Below are 26,933 nucleotides of genomic sequence, written 5' to 3'. Positions count from 1 at the left end.
TAGCTGTGCCTGGTCAAGTCACATAGAATCAGCTCCTTTATTAAGTACAGCAAGTTGAGGCATTTGCACAGGAAATCAACATCTTTTTTTGAACACATAATACAGGGTGGCATATATGCATAAAAGTACCAGGAATATACTTGTATGCAAGTCTCTTTAGTGTTCTTCTTTCAGTGAAATGAGCTCTAATACAGAGCCAGATACAGTGTACAGTCTACATTTTGCATTAGTCAGAACTTATATACCATTGCTTTCACTGTTCCACTGTCAGAGAGGGAGTTACGGGTCCTAGGTTAAAGTGGAAGTTCCTCCGTTTTCATTTCAGGAACGGGCACAGTTGTGTAAACAGGGCAGTCTCTCGTTCTGCGTGGAATGTTCGCTAGGTATACCGCAGCTCCTCCTCTTCCTCCTCCTCAAACCTCAGTTGCTTTGACCTTTCTGAAGCCCCGTCCCAACCACTGCCAGAGTCGCAGCATGTCACTCCCTCTTTTATACATTTGACATGAAAAAAGTTTCCAACTGTCCAGAAAAAGATTCATCATCCGCCAACAGAAACAAGGGTCAAAGTGCACAGGAGTAGTGGATGGGAGCAGGACAGGTGGGCAGAGAGGGATAGTGGCTCTTCCTCAGCAGGTAAGAGGGGCTTATATATTGATTGACAAGGGAAGACCTCTAGACAGATTCTGCAGATTCTGGAGGGGTGTGGCATATAGTATCCAAGGATTGGCAGGGGATGGGGCAAGGGGGGGTGGGTGGGCAATACAGCACAGCGCTAAGCTCAGGTGTAGCGCGGCATCTCGCACTGTTCACAGCGGTTGAGTGCAGGGTGGTTGAGGAAGGTGCAGCTTTCACAGTTCCACTGGGCGCCTTCAAAGTCCTCATCCCTTTGAGGCCCCGGCACTGGCTTGGAGCTCTGCTCCCCTTCTGACAAAAACACAAAAAAGCAGTACATGAAAAGTTTATTTGTGCACTAAAGAGCATAACACAACAACAATTTAAGTGTCATCAACTCAGGGCTGGAATTAACCATGGCTGTCACTCAACAAACATGTGTGAGGCATGCATTCAAGCATCAGCTATTCAAGTATGAATGTGGATAGACATGTGCATTCACTTAACAGGAAGGTTTCTCATCTAGTTTCCATGCCAACAGATTTGTGGAGGCCAACACAGACCAAAGTCAGTTAAGCTTTTATTCTTGGTTTTCAAACAAAAATGTCCCCAAATCTTCAATGTGCTGGAACTGAAATCTGAATCTTGGCAACAGTATTAACATTGACTCCCACCATGTAGAACGTGTATTTTCCCCTCTTTGCACATCCTCATGATAACATCTCACTACTTAGGTTTATGCCTTGAAAATGGCTTCGGACAATCACCTTTCCTTCCAGGCTTAGGCGGCACAACCGGACCAGGCTCGATGTTGTCATAGAAGTTGTTGATTGCTTTTGGGTCAAACTTCCCTGTGGAGGAAAGCAGAAATCAGATACTGCAAGTTTGTTTAGAAGTGCCCATCCCAGCCAGAGATCCAGCTACTCTCCCCGGACCTCCTGGCTCACTGTTGTGTTCAGAAAAAACACAACAGCAGCCTCCTCATTCACTGTCACGCACATGACCGGGACAAAAAACAGATCACACTGTCTTGAGTCAAAAAAAGCTGAGCATGTTCAATATTTACAGCAGGATAATTAAACATCCTCTGGCTACACACTGCAGTATATTGGCCCATCAAAGTTATAAAAGTGTACACACATTCCTGTTAAACACATTTAACTGGAAAAACCTAATTCTAGCGTTTACCTCAAGATCGGCATGACAGGGGGATAAATAAAACAACTGTTGTAGGAGTAACTTTCCAGACTTGTAAAACCCTGTCTGATAGTGTTGTTAACTGCTGTCAAATGCTCTGGCATCCAAAAATGTAAAGTTCCATTACTCAAACTGGCTGTCCTGCATTGTATTTAATTATCTCACTGGCACCTTGTGTAACACCCCTTAACAAACTCAGCACTTCTGGTGCTTTTTCTCCCCAGTGCTTAATATGATCTGAACAGCCACTAGGGCGATCACTGATACCAGAGTCAATAACTGAAGCACAGTTCATACATTTACAGGATGTTCCCAGGAGGTGGCACACCTTGTATGTTCTATGCTTGACATGAGAGACACTGTTTTACAGGTTAACCTAAGTATAAAATAAGACAGTTAACCCTTTCTTGTGTGATAGATATGTTTTTTACAAATATAATTTATGAAACAGTTATCAAACTTAGATAATTAATAGTTTTAGCACTAAAGAGAAACATAGGCCAGATACAAGCTTTCACTCTGATGCATGATGAAAATTTTTGCAAGCAAAGTTGTCTCTGTGAAAAAGCTGTCAGATACCATATATAAAGGTGTGCCTCTGGAAATATTTTAATTGCCAACCACCATTGCATCATGTTGTGACAAAGGACAACTCTCTGTGTCTTGGGATGGGTCCACTAGGTTGGAGTACAGTCCCCTGACACATGGGCCCAGCACGCTCTCATGTGCACCTCAACTGACGGATAACTCAAAAATTACTCAAGACAAGCACCATTAGGCTACTGTACTTTACAATACTGTGCAACAAAAAGTAAACAGCCAACAGGTAAATAATCAAACCTGTTAAACCAGTTAAGTTAAGAGCCAATTGTTAGGAAGAGGCTGAAACGAAGGCCTGTATGTCGTCTAACTCATCATCTTAGTCCCTCACTAATCTGAAAATGTGGCAACTTATTGTTCAGTCAGTGAGCTTCAGGCTGAGACAAAGCAGCATATGCTTCCACAAGCAGCAGAGGGAGGAGGACGGTCGATTGGAGAAAGGACTAATACTGACTGGGGCCTGCCTTCATCATTCTCTCCAAACTTCACAAAGTATTCTGATCTCAGATATATCATTTACTTACTGACATTTCACATTTGTTTCCAGTGAGACACTGAGTTTGTAGAGACTTTTCTGTCACTGCTCTAGAAACTGTGTATTTAGTTATTTTTATGACATAGCAGATGTAATCCTGTTCTGAATTTAGACTACAGGCTGTTGGCAAACTCATTTTCATTTTTATATGCGAATTGGTCAGTAAGACAAAGTCATTTTATTGTTCACAGCTTGCAATAGTTGTTAGACATGAAGCTGGCTAATGTAGACAGCAGAAGACTTTATACTCATTCTGTCTGATTTAAATGATGGTGAACAACCCTATTTGCACATCTGTGCAAACATTTCTCACTCCTAACTTTCACCAAAGTTATTTAGTTACACAGCTAGTTTGTCTCAAATTTTTAAAGTTGATCACAGCACGTTCCCAGTCTGACCATCGCATTTCGAAACACCAGACTTGAACTAGTTATATGAAAGGGATTATTACCTGAACAGAAGAAAAATACTGGATATAAACAAACACACACTGAGGCAAGCTGATTCAGACAGTGAGCATAACCCTTCATTAACTAAATATAAAATGCAATTATTGCTCATGTATTTGTAAAATAGACAAATAAATGAATTCTAATAATACTGTCCTATACATTTTCATGAGATTTTTTTTAAATCCAAAATATCAAGATTGGTACCAGTCTGAAAAATCCAGTGCTATTTGGTCAGAAATATGCTATCCCAGCTATGAATCCTGACATGGCAGCATCAAACTGTGGGGATGCTTCTCTATAGCATGTCCTCCAAGGCTTGTTAAGGTAAAAGGTCAGATAAACACAGCGAAATCCAAATAAATCCTGGAGGAAGCCCTGCTGCCATGTGCATGAGAACCGTGACTTGGGAGAAGATTTGTTTTTCAAAAAGACCACAGGCCACATGTTGAGTGGCACTGGGCTAATTGCAAGCAAATTGGTCACACTCTGGAGCCTACTGCCAGTTACAGCGTTTCAGCTCCCAACATCAGCACTCCAGGTGAAGAGATAAAGCATTGCAAATTATCTCCACAGTGTGGTCAGAGGCAATTTGAGGCTGTACTGTTACCAATTACGTAATAAACACGGTTCATGTGCTGGCTTAACGCTGTGCACCGACACAGTGAGGGTCAACCGTGGATCAGCCTGCGTCCTGTCACAGACCGGTCAAGTTAGAATTCTGCATCTGTATGCAGTGAGATGGAGCCTCATCCATCACTTTGGATCCAACTCTATCTGCTTCTGGGCTTGGCTCTTTCAAGATCAATGCTTTCAAATAAATCAGAGGAACACTTCAAAGGTTTGTGTAGGAATGTGCATTTCTGTGTGTTCATGGGTGTGTGTGTGTATGTATACCTCTAGACTGCAGTAGATCCGTCTCCTTCAGGGTACAGTCGATATCAATCTGAAGCTGTCTGTTCAGACTCCGCAATCGGGTCATCTCTTCAGGCTGCAGTCAGTGCAAACACACAACCCAGTTAGATTACACAAAAACAGACCACCAAACATTCCCCTCTGCCCTTTTCAAATGTCCTACTAGTAAGAAATCACTAACCCCTAACCCTTCAATAATGAAACTTGCTTTGTTATTACATTTGTTACTGCATTTCCCCTGCACCTGAACTTTAAAATTTGATTATTCATAATGTTGACTTTAATCCTTTTCTACTTTTTGAAATGGCTGAGAGGTCCAAAGGCTGATGCAAACTCACAATGTCAACTGCAATGTACCTGCTAGGCCCTCTCGAGCCTCCATGACTATAAAGATAAAGACAGAGACTAAAATATTCTCCTGAACCGATAAAAGCATTCATCAATCCACAGTGTGTGGTCATCTGAAATGTATGAAAAGATCTGTGGTGACATAAAATTTGCAAATGTGTAACTTCCAACACTGTACTGGTGAGTCCATGTACGTGCTCAGTACTTACTCTGGGTATAAGACTGGTTGAATTGACTCGTCGAAAGCGCCTTTGAAGGGCGTCATATTCCATGTTGTTGACATCAGCCTTGAGCTGCTCTAGTTTCTGCTTCTCCAGCATCAACTCCTTCAGTAGACGCTCCATCCTGGCCCGCTGGTGAAGCAGGAGGGCTGGAGGGAAACACACCAACAAAAATCAATTTACAAACCACTGACATTAAGGCGGACAAGCTGCGCCAACTAATAAACAGCTGATGGAAAATACCAACAGGCAATAACACAGACAGATCTTGAAAGAATAAACTTGCATTGTGTCTGTCTCAGAAATTCTTGCAGTAACCACTTAAATAATATGCAGCAGACGACAACAAATAGTTACAGAGGACAGACACAGAGCAGTCACGCAGACTACATAATTTATATGACTGAGGGAAGAGTCCCAAATATAGCAAATAACACCAAAATAGCAGTTAAATGTCACAAAATGATGGCCTCTTATTCAACATTTATCTGTCTGGTTCAAATAAAAACTTGCATGTTTAAGTTGTCAAGTTCCAATTACAGCAGCAACACTGTATCCAAGTCCAGCATTAAAACATGTGGTTTACAACTGAGAAACAGTTACGGTGAAAACTTTACATACATGTGACAAAGAGATGATATAACAAGCGACAACAACACCCAACTGGAATGAAAAAAGGATGCTGCACAGTGCACACAAAATACCAAGATACAATATGATCACTTTCTGAGATGAAACAACTTTGTTCAATAAAGGTTTCATGAACACCAAGTAAAGTCAAATCTCCTCTCAAATGAGATCAGCTTTCTTCTGACTAAATGCTGGCCAACTCAAGCTTGAGTCTCCTCAGCCCCAAACACTCATCAAACATCAAACGCCAACTGAAGGGTTATAGAAAAGAAAAACAGAAAAAGCCTTACCTTGTGTGTAGGCATAGTCATCAGACCCTGAGCTTGAACGTCGGGGCATTTGGTGAAACTGACTTGCAATATTCCCCGGTAGAGCCGAGATGGGCAAAATGGGTGGAGGGGCAGCGCTGTGTTCCCCTTGGTCCACTAAGTTGAGAAGAGACTCTGCTTCAGCCACGGGGGGCGAGCTGGGCGGCTTCTGGGCCTGACCTCCGGGGGACACTTTGATTTTGAAAGTGTAGGCCGACTGGCCCGGTTGAGGCGAGGAGGCGGGCCGAGGCCTCGTGGCGCCCTGGTGCTGCAGGTACATGCCGGGGTGAAAGGCTGCGGGGCCTGGGGGTCCGCTCATAGAGATGCCTCTCGAGGGGGAGCTGGGCGAGGGGCTGGACGGCATGTAGAGCGTTCCCTGGGGGTGAGGGGTGTGCACGGGGGAGTTGCTGCGTGGTCGTGGACCCTCCAGGGTAATTTCTATCTGGTTCTTGAGGGAACCTTTTGTGTGGTAGGGCCTGTAGACGGCCGGCTGCTGCTGGGGTTGTTGCTGGTGGTGGTAGGGCATGCTGGGGACTGTCGGGGAGCTGATAGGGAGGAAGACATATTGCTGGTGCTGGGGTTGTGGCTGGGACTGCGGTTGGGGTTGTTGCTGGGGCTGGACCTGATGCTGTGGGGAGCTGTAAGGCGAGCCATACGTGGGAGTACTATAGGGGGACTGCTGATGCTGATAAACAGCCGCTCCCGAGGACGACCAGGGCGCTGGCTGTGGGCTTTGGGAGGGCGAGGGTCGAATATACAGGGTGGTGTTGGGGCTGTTAACGTAGTGCCCGGGGGGAATCTGCAGAGCCTGTGGGACACTGGGTATACTTTGTGAAAGCGTGACTGTTATAGGGTTCATAGTATAACGTGGGACAGGGGCGTATGTTGGAGACATGCCCTGCATCGAGGGTGGGGGTGTGGGAGTGCTGGCCGAGCGGCTCTGTTCGTTCATGAAGAATGGATTGTAACCCGGGGAGGGGGCCATAGTGGCAGGGGCAGACAGGGGCTCAGGGTAGCTGGGCCGCTGGGGGTCAATGTGACTGTCACTCGTGCTGTGCACTAGAGAGCGCCCTGTTGCACCTCCATTTGCCTTGCTCGCTTCTGAGCCTTGGTAGCCCAGGCTAATGTGTAGCATGTGGTTTCGGCTCAGTCGTCCCTCCTCCGGACTGTGATGAAACTCTCCATACAGGTATCGGTGACTCTCCTGGGCCAGCAGGTGGCAGCAGAGATCCAGGTTGTTGTTGTTCTGAGACAGAAAGAGAAAGGTCTCAGGCATGCGGTTTGGCTCCTTGGGGGTGTGCAAGCGCTCATCTTGCTTCATTTACTGTCCAATGTACATTATAAAGGATAGTACTAATAGAGCAGTGCATAATAGCAGGGTATCATACAATAAAACAACCTTCTACACAAGTCATTACCACACTGTGACAATTTTATGACAATCTCTTGAGACCTTTTTGAGCATTTGCAGGAATACACGTGTTTATGTGTGAGGATACCTGCAGAAGGTATTGTGACACTACTCCTTCTGGGATCTCTGGAAAACGCTGCTTGAGGTCCTGCAGGATGTGGTAGTCGAGCTGAGCGCCTCCCTGCGCCATCCTGAGCCAACACAGAGACTCAGCGAGCCCAAAGCTGCAGTTGCGGAAATACCCGATCTCGTCTCATCCCCTGAAGGTGGCACACAGACGACAGACAAATCTTTTTAAAAAAAAAATAACTCAAACGCCAGGGAGGAGGAATAATCCTACTGGCACTGCTGGCCCTGCAAAAATGTCTCTCTCTCTCTCACATACACACACCCTTATGTGTCAGCACTAATTCTGACGAAGATTTCAATGAAGTAGTCTTCGTGAGGCTGAAGTCAACCTGAGTTTTCAGAAGGAGCACAATTTTTTTTAACGTGAGAGGCGAAAAAGCCGACAATAAATGCACACACACAGAGAGAAAATGCGCCAGCGTCACTGGTATTCATTGACATTAGCAGACGGCTGCTACAGTAGCAAGGTGCCTGTCAGTCTGTTGTTGTTTGTTTAGCCTCAGACTGTTGCACCGAGCAACGACGACATACCACCGCTAGCTAGCAGGCTAGTTACCAGCAGCATCTGTTAGCCTCCGTGCATCACTCAAACAAACAAACAATCAAACAAAACACGCCGGTGTCCTGAGAGGCCACTACAGCAAACAACATTAACCACCGCTGGGAGATGGCCCAATGTCACCTGTGACTGATTCAGCAAGACAATCCCGCAGTTAAACAAGTATAAACAAGATTAACTCAGCACGTCGCTAACGCTAGCCGTAGCTCGGTGCTGCTGGCTGGTCAGCAGCTGTCACAAGCCTGGGTGTTGATGGATTAGCTACTGGCTAGCCGTGCTAAAGTCGGCGAGCTATAGTGTTAGCGCGAACCTTTTTGGTGATAATAATTTTAAAAAAAAACACTCACCGCATGTTAAGCGTCCCCCTCATGGCTCAGAGCCCAGCTGAGTGCCGTCATGGAGAGTTGAGAGATGTTTCTGAAACGGCACGCCGACGTTTGTCAATTATTTTGTTGTGGCTGTAGCTACAACTTGTAGTTTCGCATTCCAGCTCCAGGCCCCCGCCGCGGAACTAACGTTACTACTGCGCACACACGCACACACACATACACACATACACACAGACACACATACACACAGGCTGTCTATCGCGATAATGTCAGATTTTCCCGGACCAGGAAGTTGTTCAAATCGGCCCGATTGACGCTGCTGTGCGTGTCTGCCGTGCCTCCATGACAAAAACGTGAGACTAAAATCCATTCAGTTTTTACTTGAGTTTTTTTTTTTTACTCAATGGCCACAAATATCCCCATGAAAATTCTTAAAATACTGTGTGACTCTACGAATTAGAAAATTAGTTTTCTCAGTTTCTCAATTTTCTCAATAGTACAAGTGTTGGCTTATTAGGGAACCAATTGAAACACAATAGACCTTTCTTAGACAATAAAATATTAGGCTATACACTTGCACACAGCCAATTGATATTCATCCCTCACTATGCTTTCTTAAATGTGTTGAGCATATTTGTATGGGGTGTCTAGTTTTTCAAACTTTTTTATATTTCATTTCGATTCATCCTTTATTTCAGAGCCAAGGGGATCCATATCACAATAAAAACGCAATAAAAAAAAGAGACAGAATAAGAATAAAAAAGATTTATACACACAATCTTTTCAGATATTTTTAATTAAGACACTGTAGCTACCGCTACAGAGGCTAAGCTTGTTATATAGACATTACCATATTCAGTTAAGATGTTTAGGTATGAAAGAGCATGTCAGAAATAATTTTAAAACAACCAAATACAATGACAAATTGAGCTATTTCCAGTTCACACCCTTCAAAACTGAGAGTTGTCAAAACTTGCTATTGGCAATAGTGATCAGCTATTTTATTTCACATATTTTTCTAACTTCAACATTCACACTCAGTGTTACTGAGCCAGGGCATGAAATAAGAGAATGAGCTCTGATTCATGATCCCAAAGAGAGGCATAACCAGCTCTTGCTATGCATTTTTCCCAACAGTATCATATGCCAGTCTGTAGGCCTATAGCAACAGAGAAGATCAGTCACCTGATGTAAAGTTAATTTGCATGACTTGGTAATTGGTTCTGACTTACTGACATGAACTGATGTCACAATGTAAATATGTTTTAAACAATGTAGAAGGAAAAACAGGCTTTGTAACTTCTGACAGAGTAAGAATATGTGTTATGTAACTCCTCAGTAGGTTCATGTCCACTTTTATCTGCATAGAGCCTTGGAGCAAGATCATACAGGCAACTACTGAATGTAGGCTACCCTACATCAGTGACTTAGATGCATTGTGACTTATGCCATTATTAGAGAATGTCTCATTATTATGAGGTCTTCATCTGTCATATATTAATGTGAGATGTCAGATTTTTAAGATTTTGTCAGTATCCATGTAATTCAATAAGAACACCCAGTGGTATAAATTGACTGTTAATAGCAAATGCAGAATACTTTTCCAAAAGGTAAATAATTTGGCTATGGGCTTGTTTCATGCAAATACATGTAAGTGAAGATATTGAACCTTTCTTGTAATGTTCTAGTGGTTTTCACTAGGGGGCAGTGAAAGATCCATGGTTTCTGCACAAGCACTCACACTTCAGTGACAATAACAGGAAGGCACTTTGATCCTATAAAGGAAACAGCATAATGTTTATTGAACAGGTGAGAATTGTGATTCTGGTAGAGTAAGGAAACAACGCAAAACAAGATACAAGATCAGAGCTCGGTCCCAGCTGGTGCACAACGATATAGCCTACAGTATGTCTCAGATGGAAACTGGAAGGAGCTGGAGTGGATTGTAGCCTGGCTGCATGGACCATCGACTACCTCACCAACAGACAGACCAACAGTATGTGAGGCTCCGTGACTGTGTGTCTGATGTGCTGGTCTGCAGCACGGGGGCGCCGCAGGGTACAGTGCTCTCTCCCTTTCTCTTCACCCAGTATACATCGGACTTTAGACACAACACAGACAGCTGCCACCTCCAGAAGTTCTCAGATGATACAGCATGTTGGGCGTTGTCACCAACTTTGTCGACTGGTGTGAACTGAACCACCTTCACATCAGCCCCAGCAAGACAAAGGAGGTGGAGGTCAACTTCAGAAGGAAACCACCCCACACTTCACCACCCGGTGAACATCCAGAGCTCGGACATTGAGATCGTGGAGCAATACAAATACCTGGGCGTTCACCTCAACAACAAACTGGACTGGTCACACAACACTGTGATGACTTGTCTTCACCTACTGAGAAGACTGAGGTCCTTCAGTGTGTGCAAGACACTGCTCAGAACTTTTTACGATTCTGTGGTGGCCTCTGCTTTTCTGTATGCAGTGGTCTGCTGGAGCTCTGGAAGTTCAGAGAGGGACAGAAAGAGGCTGGCTCTGTCCTGGACTGCTCTCTGGACTCCACTGAAGTGGTGGGTGAGAGGAGGATGTTGGCCAAGCTCTTACAGTACTACATCAATCATGGACAACCCCTCTCAAAAACCGAAAACCTTTGCAGCTCCTTCAGCAACAGACTGCTGCACCCACTACTGATCTGCCAACTTTTGCACAAGCCACTTTCTCCATTACACTCCGTTACCTCACCCAGCTACTTATAAAGTTTTTTTTTCTTTTCTGCATAATTTATTCTTGTGTATTTTTACCTTGTTCACTTATACAAGCCATACTTTTGTTCTTCATGACCACCCAAACTATCTTTGTCCAAACAACAAGTTTTCTACTTAACATATTTTTGTACATAAGTATATATCTTTGTTTTATATATTTATATATTTGTACATAGTAAATCCTTTATATTTTATTCCTTATTTCTTTACGCATCCTGTAGCCTACTCTTTGGTACTGTTACAAGATAATTTCCCACATAGGATCAATAAAGAGTCTTATATCTTAAGAGATTGTGGTTAGTTGTGGAATGCATCACTATTAGCAGTCTCTTCATGGAAAGAGAGTCAACAAACCAATCATTAGAGTTACGTCCGACATAGCAATGCCTGTTACCTGGTATGACTCAAATTAGGGAATTACTGTAACTCTGGGCTGTTTCAGGCCTCATCATACCTGTGGTTGACAATCCTACAGCGTACAGCTGCCAGATTTTAAATTATATCAGGCAGTTTTTTTTTTGTTTTTTTTTTGCACATAATGCTGAATTTGATTTTGTCAAAGCAGCCTGATAAAGAGTGTGGCCTGCTCTGCCCACAGTCAGCACCTGTTCTGTGGTAGAGTTGCTTTTTCTCCTCATGGACAGCTGAGCACTCAGTGGTCACAGCTGAGAAATTATGACATTACTTACTAACCATGTAGTAGACAGAAATGATTGAATTGCAAACCTGACAGAGATCACTTCCGCAGTATCTTTAGTTCAAAAGCCAAAACCAAACACATATTCTGACGAATTGTTTGTCTTCTGCAAAATAGCAGACAAAAGACAGAGGCACCATATCATCAGAGGTCATCACAGTTAATCTATGTGATCTGCTTACTCCACTGCAAGAACACAAAAGAGCTTCAAATCATCTTACAGATCAGTTCAGTTATATATCTGAAGAGACTGTTGTCCAGGAACAGACTATAGTGCAGCATATTGGCACTTCTTTCTTGAACACCTGTACCCCGAAGCACCCATGACTGACATGAGTGCAAGCAGAATATACTATATATTAACATTAATGAAGGGTTTTGGGTGTTGACAAGAAGCCTTTCCAATACAGTTGTACTATTGTAGCACACTGACTGTGTGAATTGTATGAGAATAAGCAGCTTTTGTTGATCTAACAGCTGCTGATAAGAACTCAAAATGGTTCAGTAAAGGGTGACACCAATATGTCCATCCACCAGCACAAGATACAGTGTTGACCTGCTGAGCTAGTCTACTGGGGTGTAATCAGGGGCTGAGGGGCCGTACCACTGCAAAAAATATTCATAGGGGTGTCGGGACCGAGCTGCAGCAGCTGAAGCTAAGGCCCAGTCTGACTCAGGTTAGCTGTCCCTGCAGAGTTGATTAGTTGCCACAGCTGTGGTGCTATTTAAAGCGGTCCCCTTGTTGTCCCTGATGTCCTGCAGAACAGAGGAGGACGGCGGCCCTTTGCCCTGAGAGTTCACAGAACAGACGCTCATTCAACCCACTCCTCAGCAGGAAGTGAATAAATCAGGAGGTGAAAGGAGCAACTCTAAAACAATCTTTTTTTGTACAGCTTTACTCCTTGTTATGTATAAAACTTTCAACATATAAATGAAACCCAGAATGAGCAAGATAAAAAACAAGTAGAAGCTCAACACCTGCTTTTGAGGTACATTACCTTCCTGTGCATAAGCACCTGTAGGTTCTGTTTTTCCCAGTCTGCACCTGAAAGCTTTACTCTTTGCATGTAGAGACCTTCCAATCCATTTTATCAAAAGAATCACAACATTTATTTCTCTGGCTCTCGTGTTTCCCTTCTGAGTACAGTATTAGCAGGAGCTTTGGCCCGCTTGTTTGGGGGTTTCCCAAAACCTCACAGTGAGTGGTTGCTGAATTATGTAACAGACTATACCCTGGCCTTTACCTTTAATTTTAATGTCACGTCATTTCCATGTGTACATTGTAGCTTATTAGTGTTTCAAAATATATCCAATACTTTATTGTCATTGCACTGGTGAAAAAATACCATGAAATCTAGTTTTGGCAACAATCCATCCATAGCATTGCTACTGTAAGTGTATTAAAATAACCTTCTATTTAAAAGCATTTAAAATAACCTTAAAATAGTCAGAATAAATAAATAATCCTTATCTTATGATAATTTAGGTATTGATAAATATAGAAAACTGCATGTATGACAAAAGCTTTTATGTGCCACCACTCAAGAAGTCTATAACATTCCTAGAATACTTGAATGGGGACTTTACTTGCTGCATTTTCTGCCCGAGGCCTGTTGGACCAGTGAGTCAGCAGCTGTGGATGGAGCCATTGGAGCAAAGTGTGTCTGCAGCAGGGTTTCTATTTACATCCATCCACAGTGAGAGTTCATATGAAGACTCTGCCATTGGAAAGTGTGTCAGGACCATGATGAATATGTTATCCTCCCGTTACATGTTCATAAGTTTATGAGTCACTTCAAGATATCTGACATGTAGGAATTTATGGTTTTTGACTACACATGGCTTTATTGTAAAAATTGTCATGAGGTGCTCTATGCATAATGATATGAGTTTCAACCGTCAGCAGAATGAGACCAATATCTAGGTTATCACATTATCACAGCAATGGGCAAGCTGGTGTCCCTCTCACCTGATAAGACAGGAATCCAGGTTGTAACAGGCCAACATGTAGATAATGACTCCGCATATAGGCTTGAGTGCGACCATAACAGTGTCTAGTCTCATGTACCAGACAATTCATCTACTTTTTTCATTAGTATGCATCCCTGTTGGGGGGAAAAAAGCACTATTTTAAACCTCTATGTTTAACATCAACAAGCACTTTAGTTTAAAACACACTCTAATGGACAGGTAATCAGATCTCAGCGTTAACTAATGTTTCTGATAAGGGATAATTCATGACAATAATGAATGAAAATGTACACTGTTGTGTAATATGTCTTGGTTAGTCCATAGCTACAGACAACTACATTATAATAGTTATTATAAGATGTAAGTAAATATATATACAGTCTTATCAATACAGGAAATTGCAAAGAGCTACAAATTCAAGGCAGGAGAAAACACACAAAGACAATGAATATTACGCAGCACACTAACATTAGGCATTCCTAAAGGGATCTGTTGTACGACATAACTGCAATCCCTAAATTGAAAGATATTACAGTAATACTGTAAACAAAACTAACAAAATCTTATTGATATTCTATAGTCAGCTACATTGAATAGAACAGCACAGTCCGGTCATAATATTAAGTAGCCTATTGCAGAAAGACTATCACTAGGCTATATAGAAAACATTACTGTACTGTAAATTGAACTGGGAAAAGAAAAATATATCACTCAGGTCATCATACTGTAACTTAATTAGACAACTCAATGGCCTGATATTTAAAAACAAAATAATCACAATAAATCACAACAAAATAACCATCAACATCACAATAATTGGTTCCAATAGTAAGAAAATATAAGCAAATTATTAACATTATTTATGCAGCTGTGGCAGCAAGTGATGAGGATGGGCCTGTGTGGGTGCATGTGTGTGTGTGTGTGTGTGTGTGTGTGTGTGTGTGTGTGTGTGTGTGTGTGTGTGTGTGTGTGCGCGCACGCCTGCGCGAGGCAACAGCTGAACCTGTGGCAGCCGCGCGCGGAATGCAGTATCCGGTAGAAAGTAACGGTACTTTTATGGAAACACCGACACACAAGCAGCAGCACACATTCGAGCTGGTGCACCGGGTGGTTGGATCTCGGATTGTTCCGCTTTGCCCTGAGTTTTACTTCTGCTGTTTTATATCTTCCCTGAGGATTGCTTTGTTCTTTTATTTTTTATTTTTTTGAATCGTTGGAGGAAGACGTAACGCTAAAGAGGTAAGCTCTTATTTTATAGACTTTGTAGTCAGAAAGAGTCTGGCCTGTTCCACAAATGGCCTGTTCGTCATTATTTAGCAAGGTCAAAGCTGCTTGGGTGAAATCGATGGTTGTACAGATCATAGCTGCATCTGGCGTCCTCATGCCTAAATCAAGTGGCCTATTTTATTTTAATTGTGTTGAGTTGACTTGTGGTTAGTTACAGTAAGACCTATATGAAACCACAAAATCTATATAATTCAGGTTGATAGAGGTTGTCATAGCCTACCATATTAATCCACCTGTATATGTGTCAAACTATTTTTTCAGACTCATGATATCTCATGCCAGCTGAGTACAGAAATAGGTCATCACCAGCCAACTAACTTTTTTAGAAAGTTAACATCCTTCAAGTGAACTGAGGATTTATTATGGGAATAAATCCCCCAAACTATTTCAAACTGGGTTTATCAATCACACCACTGAAAAAACCACTGTCTCTTACTGCAGTTTCAAAATAGACTGTGAGGATCTGATACAACACTTATTTTGTTAAGGTTCCTGTCCTTTACCTACCAGGACTGGGAGATGAAGGGAATCAAAACTAATCATAATCAAAAAAGCAAAAAGCCCTAAGCAAGACTACCATTATCACGTGGAATCAGGCCTTGTTTGATGTCAAATGCACTGGCCTACTTTTAACTTTATTGTTATGACTGTTGAATCTTGTGTGTGCTGTGCTGTTGAAAGAAGAATGAATTCATAAGTAGACTTCATATAAAAGCTAATAATACAATTAAATAATTACAGCCATGAGAATGTTTTTATTGTGCTGTAAAACTGTTTCAGTGGCTTCAAAATCTCATTTTACATTGACCACACCTCTAAGGCCTACAATGGTCAAACCCCAGAGTGGACTCCACTGACTGTAGCCTGGGCAGAAGAGGCCAAATAACCATGACATGGGAAATGCATTTCTGGCACACGATAAAAGACTGTGGTTCACATATTTCCACTACTGTATTTGTCTACCATGCAACACATAAATGGTCCAGTTCCTGATTAGCAGCATGATGCCACACAATGATCTTCAGACCTGAATAGCAAAGGTATTTGAGGGTACTGATAAACAGCAACAGTTTGTGTTGGATGACTAACAGTCCAACCAGTCTCTCATTCATCCAGTTGTCTAGCTCTTAGTCTGGCCATTTTGTCAAGGGTCTGTGGGGCGACATGTGGGTGCCAACTTGAGCTCTGTCCAACTGCCTATCACTCATCAGAAATAGCCATGATCACATGTCCTGCAGCTACAAGTGGGCTATAAATAGAGGTCAACGAGCCTCCATTGCGCTCTTTCTCAACCTACTGAGAAGTGGAGCAGCCCTCTTTGCCCTTAACTTTGTTGTCAAGAGAGGCCTGTTGCACATATGAATCCCTGCACCAGATTAAGATAACTATAGACACAAGTTAAGACCATTCACACTTTCAAATGGCTGTAAACATTTAACTTGATATTCAACAGTTTAATGGGGGGGATTTGGTATTCAACTTTGCCAAAATGAATGAGGGAACAATCTTAAAAGTGTAACCATGATGGTTTAGCTGGTAAAACACATACCGCAAAGCTTTTGTTCTAACTGCAGCAGCCATGGGTTTGATCCTGGCCCCTCACTATATGCCAGCCCACCCTTCTCTCCCTGACTTTCCTCAACTCTCCATTGTCGTATATCGCTAGAACGACTTGCAGAAGGATTTAGGACTGACTGAATTTATTGGTCTGGGGGAATTCAGATCAGTTTTGAAGGATCAAGAAAGGAAATCTATCGGCTCTTGTGTTTGCTTTATGTAATTTGTAATTTGTAAATTTTTATGCTGTTTATATAATTCTATGTGGAGTTGTTTGTGCGCTGCTTTCTTAGCCAGGTCACTCTTGTAAAAGAGGTTTTTAAATCTCAATGAAAAGCTTCTTCTCTGCGATCTTAGAGAACACTAAACAACAGGCATCCCAGCATTGTCAAATTCATACAAGAGTCAATACAGAGCTACTTATCTTCTTCTTTTTCTTTTTCTTTTTATAAATGCATCATTATGAAGTATTATGTTTTTCATCAATACATTACTTAGTGGCCCTTTCTAATGGATATACTGTATGTTGTATTAAAAAAATCCATATATTTGATTATAAAATAAAAATGAACAATGCATCATGTCTTGGTGGTTAAAAATTGTTAACTTTTGTTGTGTTAAAAGCAGATGTGCTTCACCAAATCCATTATGTATTATGCAACAATACACCAATACAGCTATATTTCCCCTTTTCTTCCTTTGCTTTACAGGTGACATTATAACAGAGCCTGCATTGTGGTGCAAACATGACAGAGGTGGCGCAGGTTGCGGCTGCAGTTGCCCATGACATGGATGATGTCACAAATGAAAACGAGCACAGCGTGAGTGATACAGAAAATAAGGAAGATGATATGACACACGAGGAGCCTGATGTGGCAGATAATGAAGATGACGACACCGAGGAGAAAAGCGAGGAGACATCACACGCAGAAGACAAGAAGCCTTGCCACACGAATGATGAAGAAGACAGTGGCAAGACTGACAAGCCACATATGAACGGTGTGGAGCACAAAGAAAATGACACAGCCAATGAGGAAAATGAAAAATCAGCAGCAGTTAATGGAGTATCAGAGAACACAGAGCAGATGGAGGATGATACACAAGCTGACACAAATGAAGACCAGAATGTGTCTGATTTGGCTCTTAAGAAAGAGGTAAGACAAACTTTGGATAACAAAGATATGGACTTTTCTCCATATGAATATTAGCCGTGACAGAAACCACTCCCCCTGCTACACTGGATAACTTTATTTTATCATTTTCTGTTTTAATCCACAGAAACTTCTTCGATCCAGAAAGCCGGTGGCCAGGAGCTACGTGCCCAAGACGAACAAGGGGGATGTGTCGAACAAGTTTGAGGCTATGCAGAAGGCAAGGGAAGAGCGCAGCAGGCAGAGAAACAAGGACGAGCAGCAGAAGAGGAAAGAGCAGTACATCAAGGAGAGAGAGTGGGGTCGCAGGAAGCAGCAGGTCAAAGACAGATAACCCCACTAACCTCAGACTGTGACCTGCATGGCATGATGAGGCATGACGGCTGGACAAGGCTGCCGGTTTGAGTGAGAATTCACTGTCTTCTACACACTGCACTGCACCATCAACCACAGCGTTTCATGCGATTAACCTATTAATTATTTTTTTTACTGCATATAACATTCAACTTTGGTTTGTGCTGAACTCAAAAAGACTGTTTGTTTTGAATAAAGGTAACTCCATTAATGTGAAACAGGAACACTAAACAATATAACCCCCGTCGCAAGAAGATTCACAATTGAATATGCATGATGTACAGCCAAACACAGTTCAGTGCCATTCATTGTAAATTGTAATCTAGGTCCCAAATTTGACCATATACCAAATACATCAGGCAAAATAGCAGGGAAATAACATAATAGTAATAGCAATGATGAATATTATTTGTGTAACACATTTCATATAAAAAATGTTGCGCCAATAAATTAAGAAAGTGGTTCACAAGGAAAACACATAAAATGAACATAAAACATTTTAAAACCACTAATGCATCTGCAATAGTGCTGTAAGCATTCAAAACAAATTGTGTGGAATAATTGTTTGTGGCATTTTTGGTGGAAATAAAAACACTGAAATAAAAGCAGCAACACAACAGTGTAGATTGAAGTCATATGTTCGAAGCTATACAACTTCATATTATTAGATTATATTCATGAATTCCTTCATGTGTTCATCACTTTAATATTGAAGTTAGTAAGGGTGATTCTGTATAAAGTTGTGTAGCTTGTGAATTTACCCCAGGGGTCAGTCAAGTCTTAAGTTATCCTGTATCAGTCCAATTGTAAAACCTGTAAAACCAATTTGTTGATTATATTCTGGCTGATCCAATCAGAATCTCAAAAGTAACTTGTAGAAGAAAAATACATGGCTCAATCGTACTTATTACTTCTCACCACTGCTACAGTAGTTCCTTATTCCTAATTCTTCAAAAGTTAGAGTTTGTTGCTTTTATTATTTATTTTTTAATATTGTGAACAGTGTCAGAGATTAAGAAATCAACAGTTAAGACATCTCGTCTCTGAGACTGACTGTGGTGAAACAAATGCAGTGATACGGTGTTATGTGAGTGGATTATCAGTGATACTCAGACAGAACAACCTTCCTGTGGACAGTCGTGCCATAGCTGGCCTGGCTTGCACACCTACGCTCATCTTCTCTCTGTGCAACAGCATCATAGGCCAATCACAGGCCCATCTGCAGGTCACATGACCCAGCTATTATCAGGGATTAGGCCGTCGTTCTTGCTGGGACCAGCATGGCTCCTGAGTGGCAAAGGAGATGATCCCAGCTAAACCGTAACCTCACCACACTCTCCATCTGATCCACCACAGATAAAAGAACTACTTGCTTCCAGTGATGAGGAGGAAGAGGTGAAGCCAGCAAAGGTTGAAAAATCCTACGTCCCCAAAATCACAGGTAAGACAACGCAATGCATGTGAAGGGCAGAAGAGGCGGATATTCGTCTGGGTGGAAGGTGCGGCTGAACACTGGTGTCATGCTGTGTGAAATCCACAGGTAGTGTGAAGGGGAAGTTTGCTGAAATGGAGAAGCAAAGACAAGAGGAGGAAAGGAAGAGAATGGACGGGGAGAGGAAGAAAAGAGAAGCCCAGGACAAGCTGGAAAAAGCCAAAATCAAGAAAGAATTGGCTCAAAAAGCAGCTGAGGTGAGTGAACCTGTGGTGAATCCCTTGTCCTGAGTAGTGGGGCAGCATGTCTGGGTGGTTTGAGCGCTGCCTTTGTGGATGAGAATGGCGCACTCTGTAATGATTCAGGTAATCCTCAGCTGCCACTCAGATGAGTTATTTTAAGTGGCAACGGAGATCAGTTGGCAGAGGCTGGATGTAGGTCTGAAACCACCAGGAGCCTTGTTGACATGACCAGCATGTGAACTCATGGCAAATGGATCAGCTTTATTTCATCTAATGGAGTAAGACTTGTTACAGATGAGAGAATGTGAATCACTGTTGTTTTGATGCTTATTACACTGCAGCTTCAGACAGTTAGCGTCGTTTGTGGGAGTGGTTACATAAGCATTCTTGTGCCAGATTGGCAATTAAAGGCAATTAGCAGCTACTTCTTTGCCCTAATTCTGCTCCTGTACAGTAGAAGCAGTCAAACCTCCAATAACACTAACAATGCTTAAATGTTCAGCAGCTCTATAGAAATCTCTAACAACATTACTTTTATTCTGCTTTTGACTTGAGATATGTCTTTATAGCGCTGTCTTTATGCCATAAGACTGTACCAGCGAGGACAATGGGGTCATGCCATGGATTTTTCGTAGGAAATGAAAAGGTTTCAACAAGTTTAGGAGAGTTGCCTTGGACGTCATTGAGGCTAATGTCTCCCTTTTTAGATACAGTATTTTTAAACCATGATTCGTCATTTCACCACCTTCACTGTATTTGTGCAAAGCTTGGACAAGGCTGTAGACCCCTAATGTTGGGAAATTTAACGGTTATCTGCTGGTGCAATGGTTTTTTATTAACTGTGATAAAATTACTGGGAAGTTTCCTAGAAGGGCAGACAAACTTGGGAATTTGACTTTCTGAGGATTTTTCAACAAAACTGAATAATATTTGTCTCACAATTTAAACAATCCTGTCTGAGTTGATGATTTAGAAACAACTGGGACAGAGTTGCCAGGTGTAGACAGCATATGACTGGCAACTGTTTCCCACACCTCCCAGTGACTAAATTAGCTCTAGACCTCCTTACTGTGACTGAATTAGACTCTGCTATCTTGCCATCCGCTGACCTACTGCAAATGGTGACATTAGGCCAGTGGAGTTGCCCCCAACCCACCCACACAGTCTTATTCCCAGTTTCTCCTGTACCACTAAATAGTAAGTGTGTCACTGCATCTATAAAAGTTCAACCCCTTGCACCTGACTTGCCAATGTGGTGTCTATTTCATCTTTAATTTATTTTTAATGAATTCCTTTTTATATGCCCTGGATAAGCTTACTTCAAACAAACACTTTTTTTTAGGAAGGAGATGACACAATCCTGGTACGGGTGGTTCCAGCTAAACCATCACGACCGCCAGGCAAAATTAAGATGAACTTTGAAGACATAGAGAAGAACCGAGAAGAGGAACTGAAGAAGAGGGCAGACGAAGAGAAAAAGAAACGATACGATGAAAACAGACGTTCCTTCAGGGACGCTAAGAGCCGATCAGTTATTGAGCCGGTAGGTAGCCTACATTTTTTGAGATCATTCGGTGTAATAAAATGTGGACTGAGGATAATAGTGTAAAAAATGCCTTCATCCTGATACCTTGCTCTCAGGATGAAGAGGAGACAACCTCTGAGAAGGTGCAGGTGACTCCTGGAAAGCTGAAGATGACGTTTGAGGAGCTGGAAAAAGAAAGACAGGAGCAGAGGAAGAAGCAGGCTGAGGAGGAAGCCAAACGTCGTCTGTTAGACGAGAAGAAAGCATTTGAGGAGGCCAGACAGGGAATGGTAAACAAAAACCCGCCAGATATCATTTCTGCTTTGACGTCAGATTCCATTTACATCTTATATTTTCTCACATTTTACTTCACAGTTTACTTGTGTAGTGGATTTTTGAATGTTTGAAGTGGTGCTGACTGAGTGCTTGTGGTACGTTTGTGTATTATCAGGGAGAAGATGAGGAAGATGCCCAGCCGTCTCAGGAAGACAAGGAGGAGATCCGACCTGGAAGACTGAGGTTGAGCTTTGAAGAGCTGGAGAGGCAACGAGTTGAAGAGGTGCGCAAGAAAGCAGAAGAGGAGGCCAAGAGACGGATGGAGGAGGAGAGAAGAGCCTTCGCTGAAGCTAGGAAGAGCATGGTGAGTATGCTTTACATACAGTAAATAAACATCAAGTTCTCCAGTTCGCAGGCAACAAAAGACTTCAACCAGTAGGCCTATCTCCAAAGATACTGAATTGACAGAAATGTCTCATGTATCCAAACCAATGTGAAAAACAACGTTTAATTGTCAGTTATCATCTAGACTGGAGGTAGTGACTGCCTGGAGCCTAATAGCTGCTCAGGGAAATATTTCAGCATGTCTCTCCCACTAAACAGGGAATTGTTTTACTTTGTTGTTGTACGGATTACACAAATGAGATATATCCAGGATGAGCTTTAGAGGCTTTAATGGGTTTTGTGACCATTGTAACCCAGGGTAGCTGTTTCCTCGTTCACAGTCTTCAGCTAACTAGCTGTAGCTCTATATTTATGTAAGTCCCAAGTGCAGGAGAAAACATAAAACTGACCACTTCCCTCTCCTAACTTGTTGTGTTTTATTCAGCTTGTAGATGAGGATGATGAGGCGCTGATGGCCTTGTTGAACCTGGAGGGCAGTAAGCCTGGGAAAATATGTGCTAGTTTTGAGGAGCTGGAGCGCCAGAGAAGAGAAGAAGAGCAGAAGAAAGCAGAAGAGGAGGCCAAGAGGAGATTGGAGGAGGAGAAGAGGCTCTTTGCTGAGGCCCGAAAGAGCATGGTAAGTTCACACCATTTAGTGACCAAAAAGCTACAACGCGCTTGGCCGATCACTAACAAGTCAGAGCTTTGTTGTTGTTTTTCAACCTTTGACCTGATTTAATGCTGCTGAACTGACAAGCTTTGAAAGAAAAGAACAAGGAAAAAAATAAGAACATTTTAAATAGCCAAAGACACCTACATACATATTTCCCTTATCATGGTTAGGGCAAATCCATACCATTATGAACAAATAGAAGTTATGACCAAAGCATTGTTGGTCATACTAACAATTATTTAACTTATTTAATGTGTTATCTACGGTCTAAGTGAATTCTTATTTGATGTGGATTAATAATTTTGTTCATACATTGTATATCATTCTCATTGGGCTGAAATGGTACACCTGCATTGCTGTTCCCTTGTCTAAATTATTTCTTTAAGAGCCCTGGCCTGGATCAGGAAAAGTCTGCATATGGAGATGAAACAGTAAGATATTTTCAATTGAAAATGTAAATTTTTCACAGAAACATAAGATGAAAGGACACCCCATGCAGTAGCATGCCACTCAAGGTCTCCAGCTTCTGATAAGGCTTTTAAGATGCATGTTGTCTATATGACATATACAACAATAAAATTAGTGCCTGCTTCATTTTTCCTGCGGCTAATATATTTTTGAATGCTATAGGTACAGTAAGTAGTTGGAGCTCAGCTGTTTGTCTCTGTTATAACCCAAAGCCAGTGTACTATTAAGGGTTCATTATGGACATATTCCTGGATCAGTAAGCTTTTCTCTCAAAGAGAAACTTCTGCCCCTGTGTGTACTTGTGTGTATAGGTAGTAGATGAGGACGGCGAGGGGCTGGTGAAGAGTGACTCTCAGGAAGCACTGAACCCCAGAAAACTGGAGATCAACTTTGAAGAGTTGCTGAAAGAGAAGGAGAAAGCTGAGAGAAGACGTAAGGCGGAGGAACGCAAAAAGAAAATGGAGCAGGAGAAGCAGGAATTTGAACAACTCAGACAAGAGATGGGCGAGGTCAGTTTGGAACAGTTGACATTTTTGTTGCGGATATCCTTTAATGCTGTATGTTTTTTGGAGCTTAGGTTTAGTATTACATTGTTTGGCCAATGGGCCATTATGCCAGAGAAATCTACACTTTAGTTCTGTACTCAGCACATTTCCCCTAAGTAAACTTAATCTCATGCCATTTAAATTGGCTTTAATTTCACAGGATGAAGTAAATGAAAGCTCCGATGTTGTAAGCAAAGAGTATGAGGAGCTGACTAAGCTCAAGAGAACCGGATCCATCCAGGCCAAAAACCTCAAGTCGAAGTTTGAGAAAATCAAGCAGCTGACTGAAGAGGAAATTCAGAAAAAGGTTGAGATGGAGAGAGCACGGAGGAAGGCCATCGATGATGAAATTAAAGAGAGAGAAGCTGAGAGGTTCCAGGAGGTAAGAATGCCCCCACACATGCTGGGATGTCAATCAATCAAGACAAGATGCCTTAATTAATAAGTTTGGTTTATATTAAAAAACATAGAATATTAGCATTTTTCTATATATTTTTTTCCTGATCTTTAAAACATGGTTGGGTGACGTCCTGTGTGATGCCTGCAGTTATCAAGGAGAGGCATTACATTCAAAAATACTACAATTTGTTGTCACAGATCCTTTACATTGCCATACAATTTCAAATATATCCAGGAAATAAGCAGCTGCAGCAGCTTTTATCAACATTGAAAGAAAATGTTAACTTTCACAACCATGTCTTTTAGCTGATTTAAAGATGGAAACTGGGGTAGTCATCAGAATTTCATACATCTTAACTTGTGACTTGCTTGATCTGAACAATGACTTGACTAATCTACAGTAGAAGGCCTCAACTCAACTTGTTTGATTCTCACCACTGTAACTTTTCAATGTGCAAGTCACTCTCACCTCTTTCTCAGATTCCCATATTGAAATTGTTTTTCAGGAGGACGAGGAAAGAGAATCCACTCCAGTCAGGGCTGAGGAGTCTCCATTCAAACAGAAGGTCGACATGAAAGCCAGATTCGAGCAAATGGCCAAAGCCAGAGAGGAGGAGGAGAAGAGGAGGATAGAGGAGCAGAAGCTGCAGAGGATGCAGTTTGAGCAACAAGAGATTGATGCTGCCCTCCAAAAAGTAAATCTTCCCTATTCATGACCATACATGTCTTCTTAATGTTTGACAGAGCTCAGCAAGAGTTTGCTATAAGGTTGCTTTGACCCTAGCAAACCCTAGAACATATCCTTCTTCAACCTGTCATTTGTTTACAGAAAAAGGAGGACGATGGGGAGGATGAGGGTAGCATCATTAATGGCTCTGCGGCCTATGAAGACGAGGAGGATCATGCCAGGTCAGGGGCACCGTGGTTCAAGAAGCCCCTGAAGAATCAATCAGTGGTGGACTCTGAGCCAGTTCGGTTCACCGTTAAGATCACCGGGGAGCCGAAGCCGGAGGTGACCTGGTGGTTTGAGGGAGAGATGCTCCAGGACTGTGAGGACTATCAGTACATAGACAGAGGAGAGACATACTGCCTCTACCTGCCAGAGACCTTCCCAGAGGACGAGGGGGAGTACATGTGCAAGGCCGTGAACAGCAGAGGCACAGCAGCCAGTACCTGCATCCTCACAATAGAAAGTAAGACCACCTTGGTGTGATTGCATGTCTGCATGATACCCCCCCAAATGGATTTCAACCTCTCTCTCTGAATTGGATCGCATGCTCCTCTTCCTCATAAACCCGGACTGAGTGGCAGTTGTGGTTAACTGCTCTTCTGTTTCTTTCTTGCAGCTTATGACTACTGATTGAAGCCCATCCACGTTCAGGAAACTTTCCCTGTTGTCTCTCACTCCTTTTGTAAATTTTGTCCCTCATGGTATGGTCCGGTCAAACAGCAGGGGGAAGAAAATCGCAGTATGCTTGGCATTCCTTAGGGAGGGACACACACACACACACACACACACAAAAGAAGGAAAAAAAAGCAAGATGTTGTTTACGTATTGCTCAATTGTAAAGCTGCACTCCCTTTTAGAGTAGGATGATAACTGTGCCAAAGACAGACATGATTCTTGTTCCCATGCCAAGGGTTGCAAAAATTTCAAAACTATCTTCACTGGGAGGCCCTTCAATGATATTTGTGCTACCAGCCATTTTAAAGTATCATAGTACTGTATTGTAAATATCACATTTTATGGTCCATAGATGAGAAACCTGATGCTTGAGGTACTGAAATACAATGCCCTTGTCTGCTAATTTTAAAGAACGACATATGGAAATATGTCTCACATGCTTGCTTGGGTATTCTACTACTGCGTATCTACTTCATCAGTATTAATCAGCATGTAGATTTCTGTACCCTTCCCTATATTAGTCACTGGTATTGTGATACTTGCCTGGTATTATATTGAGGGGTAACACATTAAGTCATCTCTTTGTTTACAATGGTATGACGTTGTAAAGGTAGCAGCATATTGGAGGAACAAAAAAATTTGAACTTATGTACATCCTGATTTTCAATGAAACTCTTCAGGTCCAGATAAAGTGTTTTTTTTTAAATTGCAGCATATAAACAATTTTAATATATTGATTTTTCATGCACCAACCCCCCTTTTTTTCTTTTTGAGTTGAATGTAATACTCTTGATACAGTTGTCATAATGCAGTTGTGCTGGACAGTAGGTAACCGTTTTATGGTTTGATAATGAAGAAAACATAGGCTAGCCTGAATATTTGTCACATATTATAAATGAAAATGTTTTAATAAAAATAATAAAATTGACTGCATTTTTGTGATGTCTTTAATTGTTACTTTAGGAGGACTGGAATAACTGCATGCATGTTACTTGCTTGAAACCATTCAATTATCAGCAGAAATTGTATCTGTGGCAAAGCCATGGTTGTAATTTCCCATCACCAAAACTGGATCAAAATCCAGGCAAAGCAGGCTGCTGCCCTGAGACCTGCATAGGCTACCAGTTGATTTTGGTGATTTAATTTTCTTCAAGTTATTTGTACCTTCATTTCCATTTAGGCTGTGGCTGTCTTAATTATTTTTTGGCCACATTTAGCGAGGGGAATCTCATGTTAAATCTGGTTATTCTAGCTTTGCTGTTCATTTTGTTTTCATGTGATACATTTTCCTGATTGAGTTATTTAATCAGATTTGCTAAGAGGCAAAACAAATTAAATATTATTTCTGCAAGGGACTAGCAACTGGTTGCTCCAGACTTGAACTCTGAGCCTCAGAGGCTGCTGGGTGGAGGACCAGTATGCACTCCACAGCATTGGCTGATTCCTGACCACCTTTTATTTGTTTTTGTCTTTCCCTGTTGCTTGCCAAGCCAAGTGAATGAATGCCAAGTGTACTCTATGAAAGTCTCTCTGAGACCCTTTGTCGATGTGATGAAGTGTGGA

General features: G+C 42.0%; 2 protein-coding genes across 5 annotated transcripts; one reads left to right on the top strand and one right to left on the bottom strand.

Moving 5' to 3' along the window:
* Positions 1 to 8: 8 nt before the first annotated feature.
* tab3 (TGF-beta activated kinase 1 (MAP3K7) binding protein 3) lies at positions 9 to 8,514 on the bottom strand. Its single transcript, XM_085774409.1, has 7 exons — positions 8,262 to 8,514; positions 7,315 to 7,486; positions 5,798 to 7,061; positions 4,866 to 5,026; positions 4,291 to 4,384; positions 1,380 to 1,463; positions 9 to 924 (listed from the first exon to the last, which is right to left on the bottom strand). The coding sequence occupies exons 2-7, from the start codon at positions 7,414 to 7,416 to the stop codon at positions 779 to 781; spliced, it is 1,851 nt and encodes a 616-aa protein (XP_085630535.1). The 5' UTR covers positions 7,417 to 7,486; positions 8,262 to 8,514; the 3' UTR covers positions 9 to 778.
* A 6,185-nt stretch (positions 8,515 to 14,699) lies between these two features.
* Positions 14,700 to 26,296, top strand: nexn (nexilin (F actin binding protein)). 4 transcript variants are annotated; one of them, XM_085774404.1, is made up of 15 exons: positions 14,710 to 14,911; positions 17,227 to 17,670; positions 17,795 to 17,986; positions 19,378 to 19,462; positions 19,562 to 19,710; positions 21,038 to 21,238; positions 21,337 to 21,510; positions 21,672 to 21,860; positions 22,326 to 22,517; positions 22,940 to 22,984; positions 23,333 to 23,530; positions 23,727 to 23,948; positions 24,472 to 24,660; positions 24,795 to 25,158; positions 25,312 to 26,296. In XM_085774404.1, the coding sequence occupies exons 2-15, from the start codon at positions 17,263 to 17,265 to the stop codon at positions 25,323 to 25,325; spliced, it is 2,622 nt and encodes an 873-aa protein (XP_085630530.1). In that variant the 5' UTR covers positions 14,710 to 14,911; positions 17,227 to 17,262; the 3' UTR covers positions 25,326 to 26,296. The 4 variants fall into 4 exon arrangements, with proteins under 4 accessions (XP_085630534.1, XP_085630530.1, XP_085630529.1 ...); XM_085774408.1 differs by lacking the exon at positions 22,940 to 22,984 and having other exon boundaries at positions 14,700 to 14,911; XM_085774403.1 differs by lacking the exon at positions 25,312 to 26,296 and having other exon boundaries at positions 24,795 to 25,193.
* Positions 26,297 to 26,933: the final 637 nt, after the last annotated feature.

Source organism: Trachurus japonicus, chromosome 4, assembly GCF_045865225.1.
Source record: "Trachurus japonicus isolate A0001 chromosome 4, Traja_1.0".
In the NCBI taxonomy this organism is placed as follows: domain Eukaryota; kingdom Metazoa; phylum Chordata; class Actinopteri; order Carangiformes; family Carangidae; genus Trachurus; species Trachurus japonicus.
This window is presented reverse-complemented; position numbering and strand designations above follow the sequence as displayed.

Coding starts and splice junctions, on each gene's coding strand:
- nexn (XM_085774403.1), top strand. CDS start 17,263: ATGACAGAGGTGGCGCAGGTTGCGGCTGCAGTTGCCCATGACATGGAT. Junction 21,511..21,671: donor AGGAGGCCAGACAGGGAATG/GTAAACAAAAAC, acceptor GTGTATTATCAG/GGAGAAGATGAGGAAGATGC. Junction 22,518..22,939: donor CTGAGGCCCGAAAGAGCATG/GTAAGTTCACAC, acceptor TATTTCTTTAAG/AGCCCTGGCCTGGATCAGGA.
- tab3 (XM_085774409.1), bottom strand. CDS start 7,416: ATGGCGCAGGGAGGCGCTCAGCTCGACTACCACATCCTGCAGGACCTC. Junction 7,062..7,314: donor TGTCACAATACCTTCTGCAG/GTATCCTCACAC, acceptor TTTCTGTCTCAG/AACAACAACAACCTGGATCT. Junction 925..1,379: donor GCCTAAGCCTGGAAGGAAAG/GTGATTGTCCGA, acceptor TGTTTTTGTCAG/AAGGGGAGCAGAGCTCCAAG.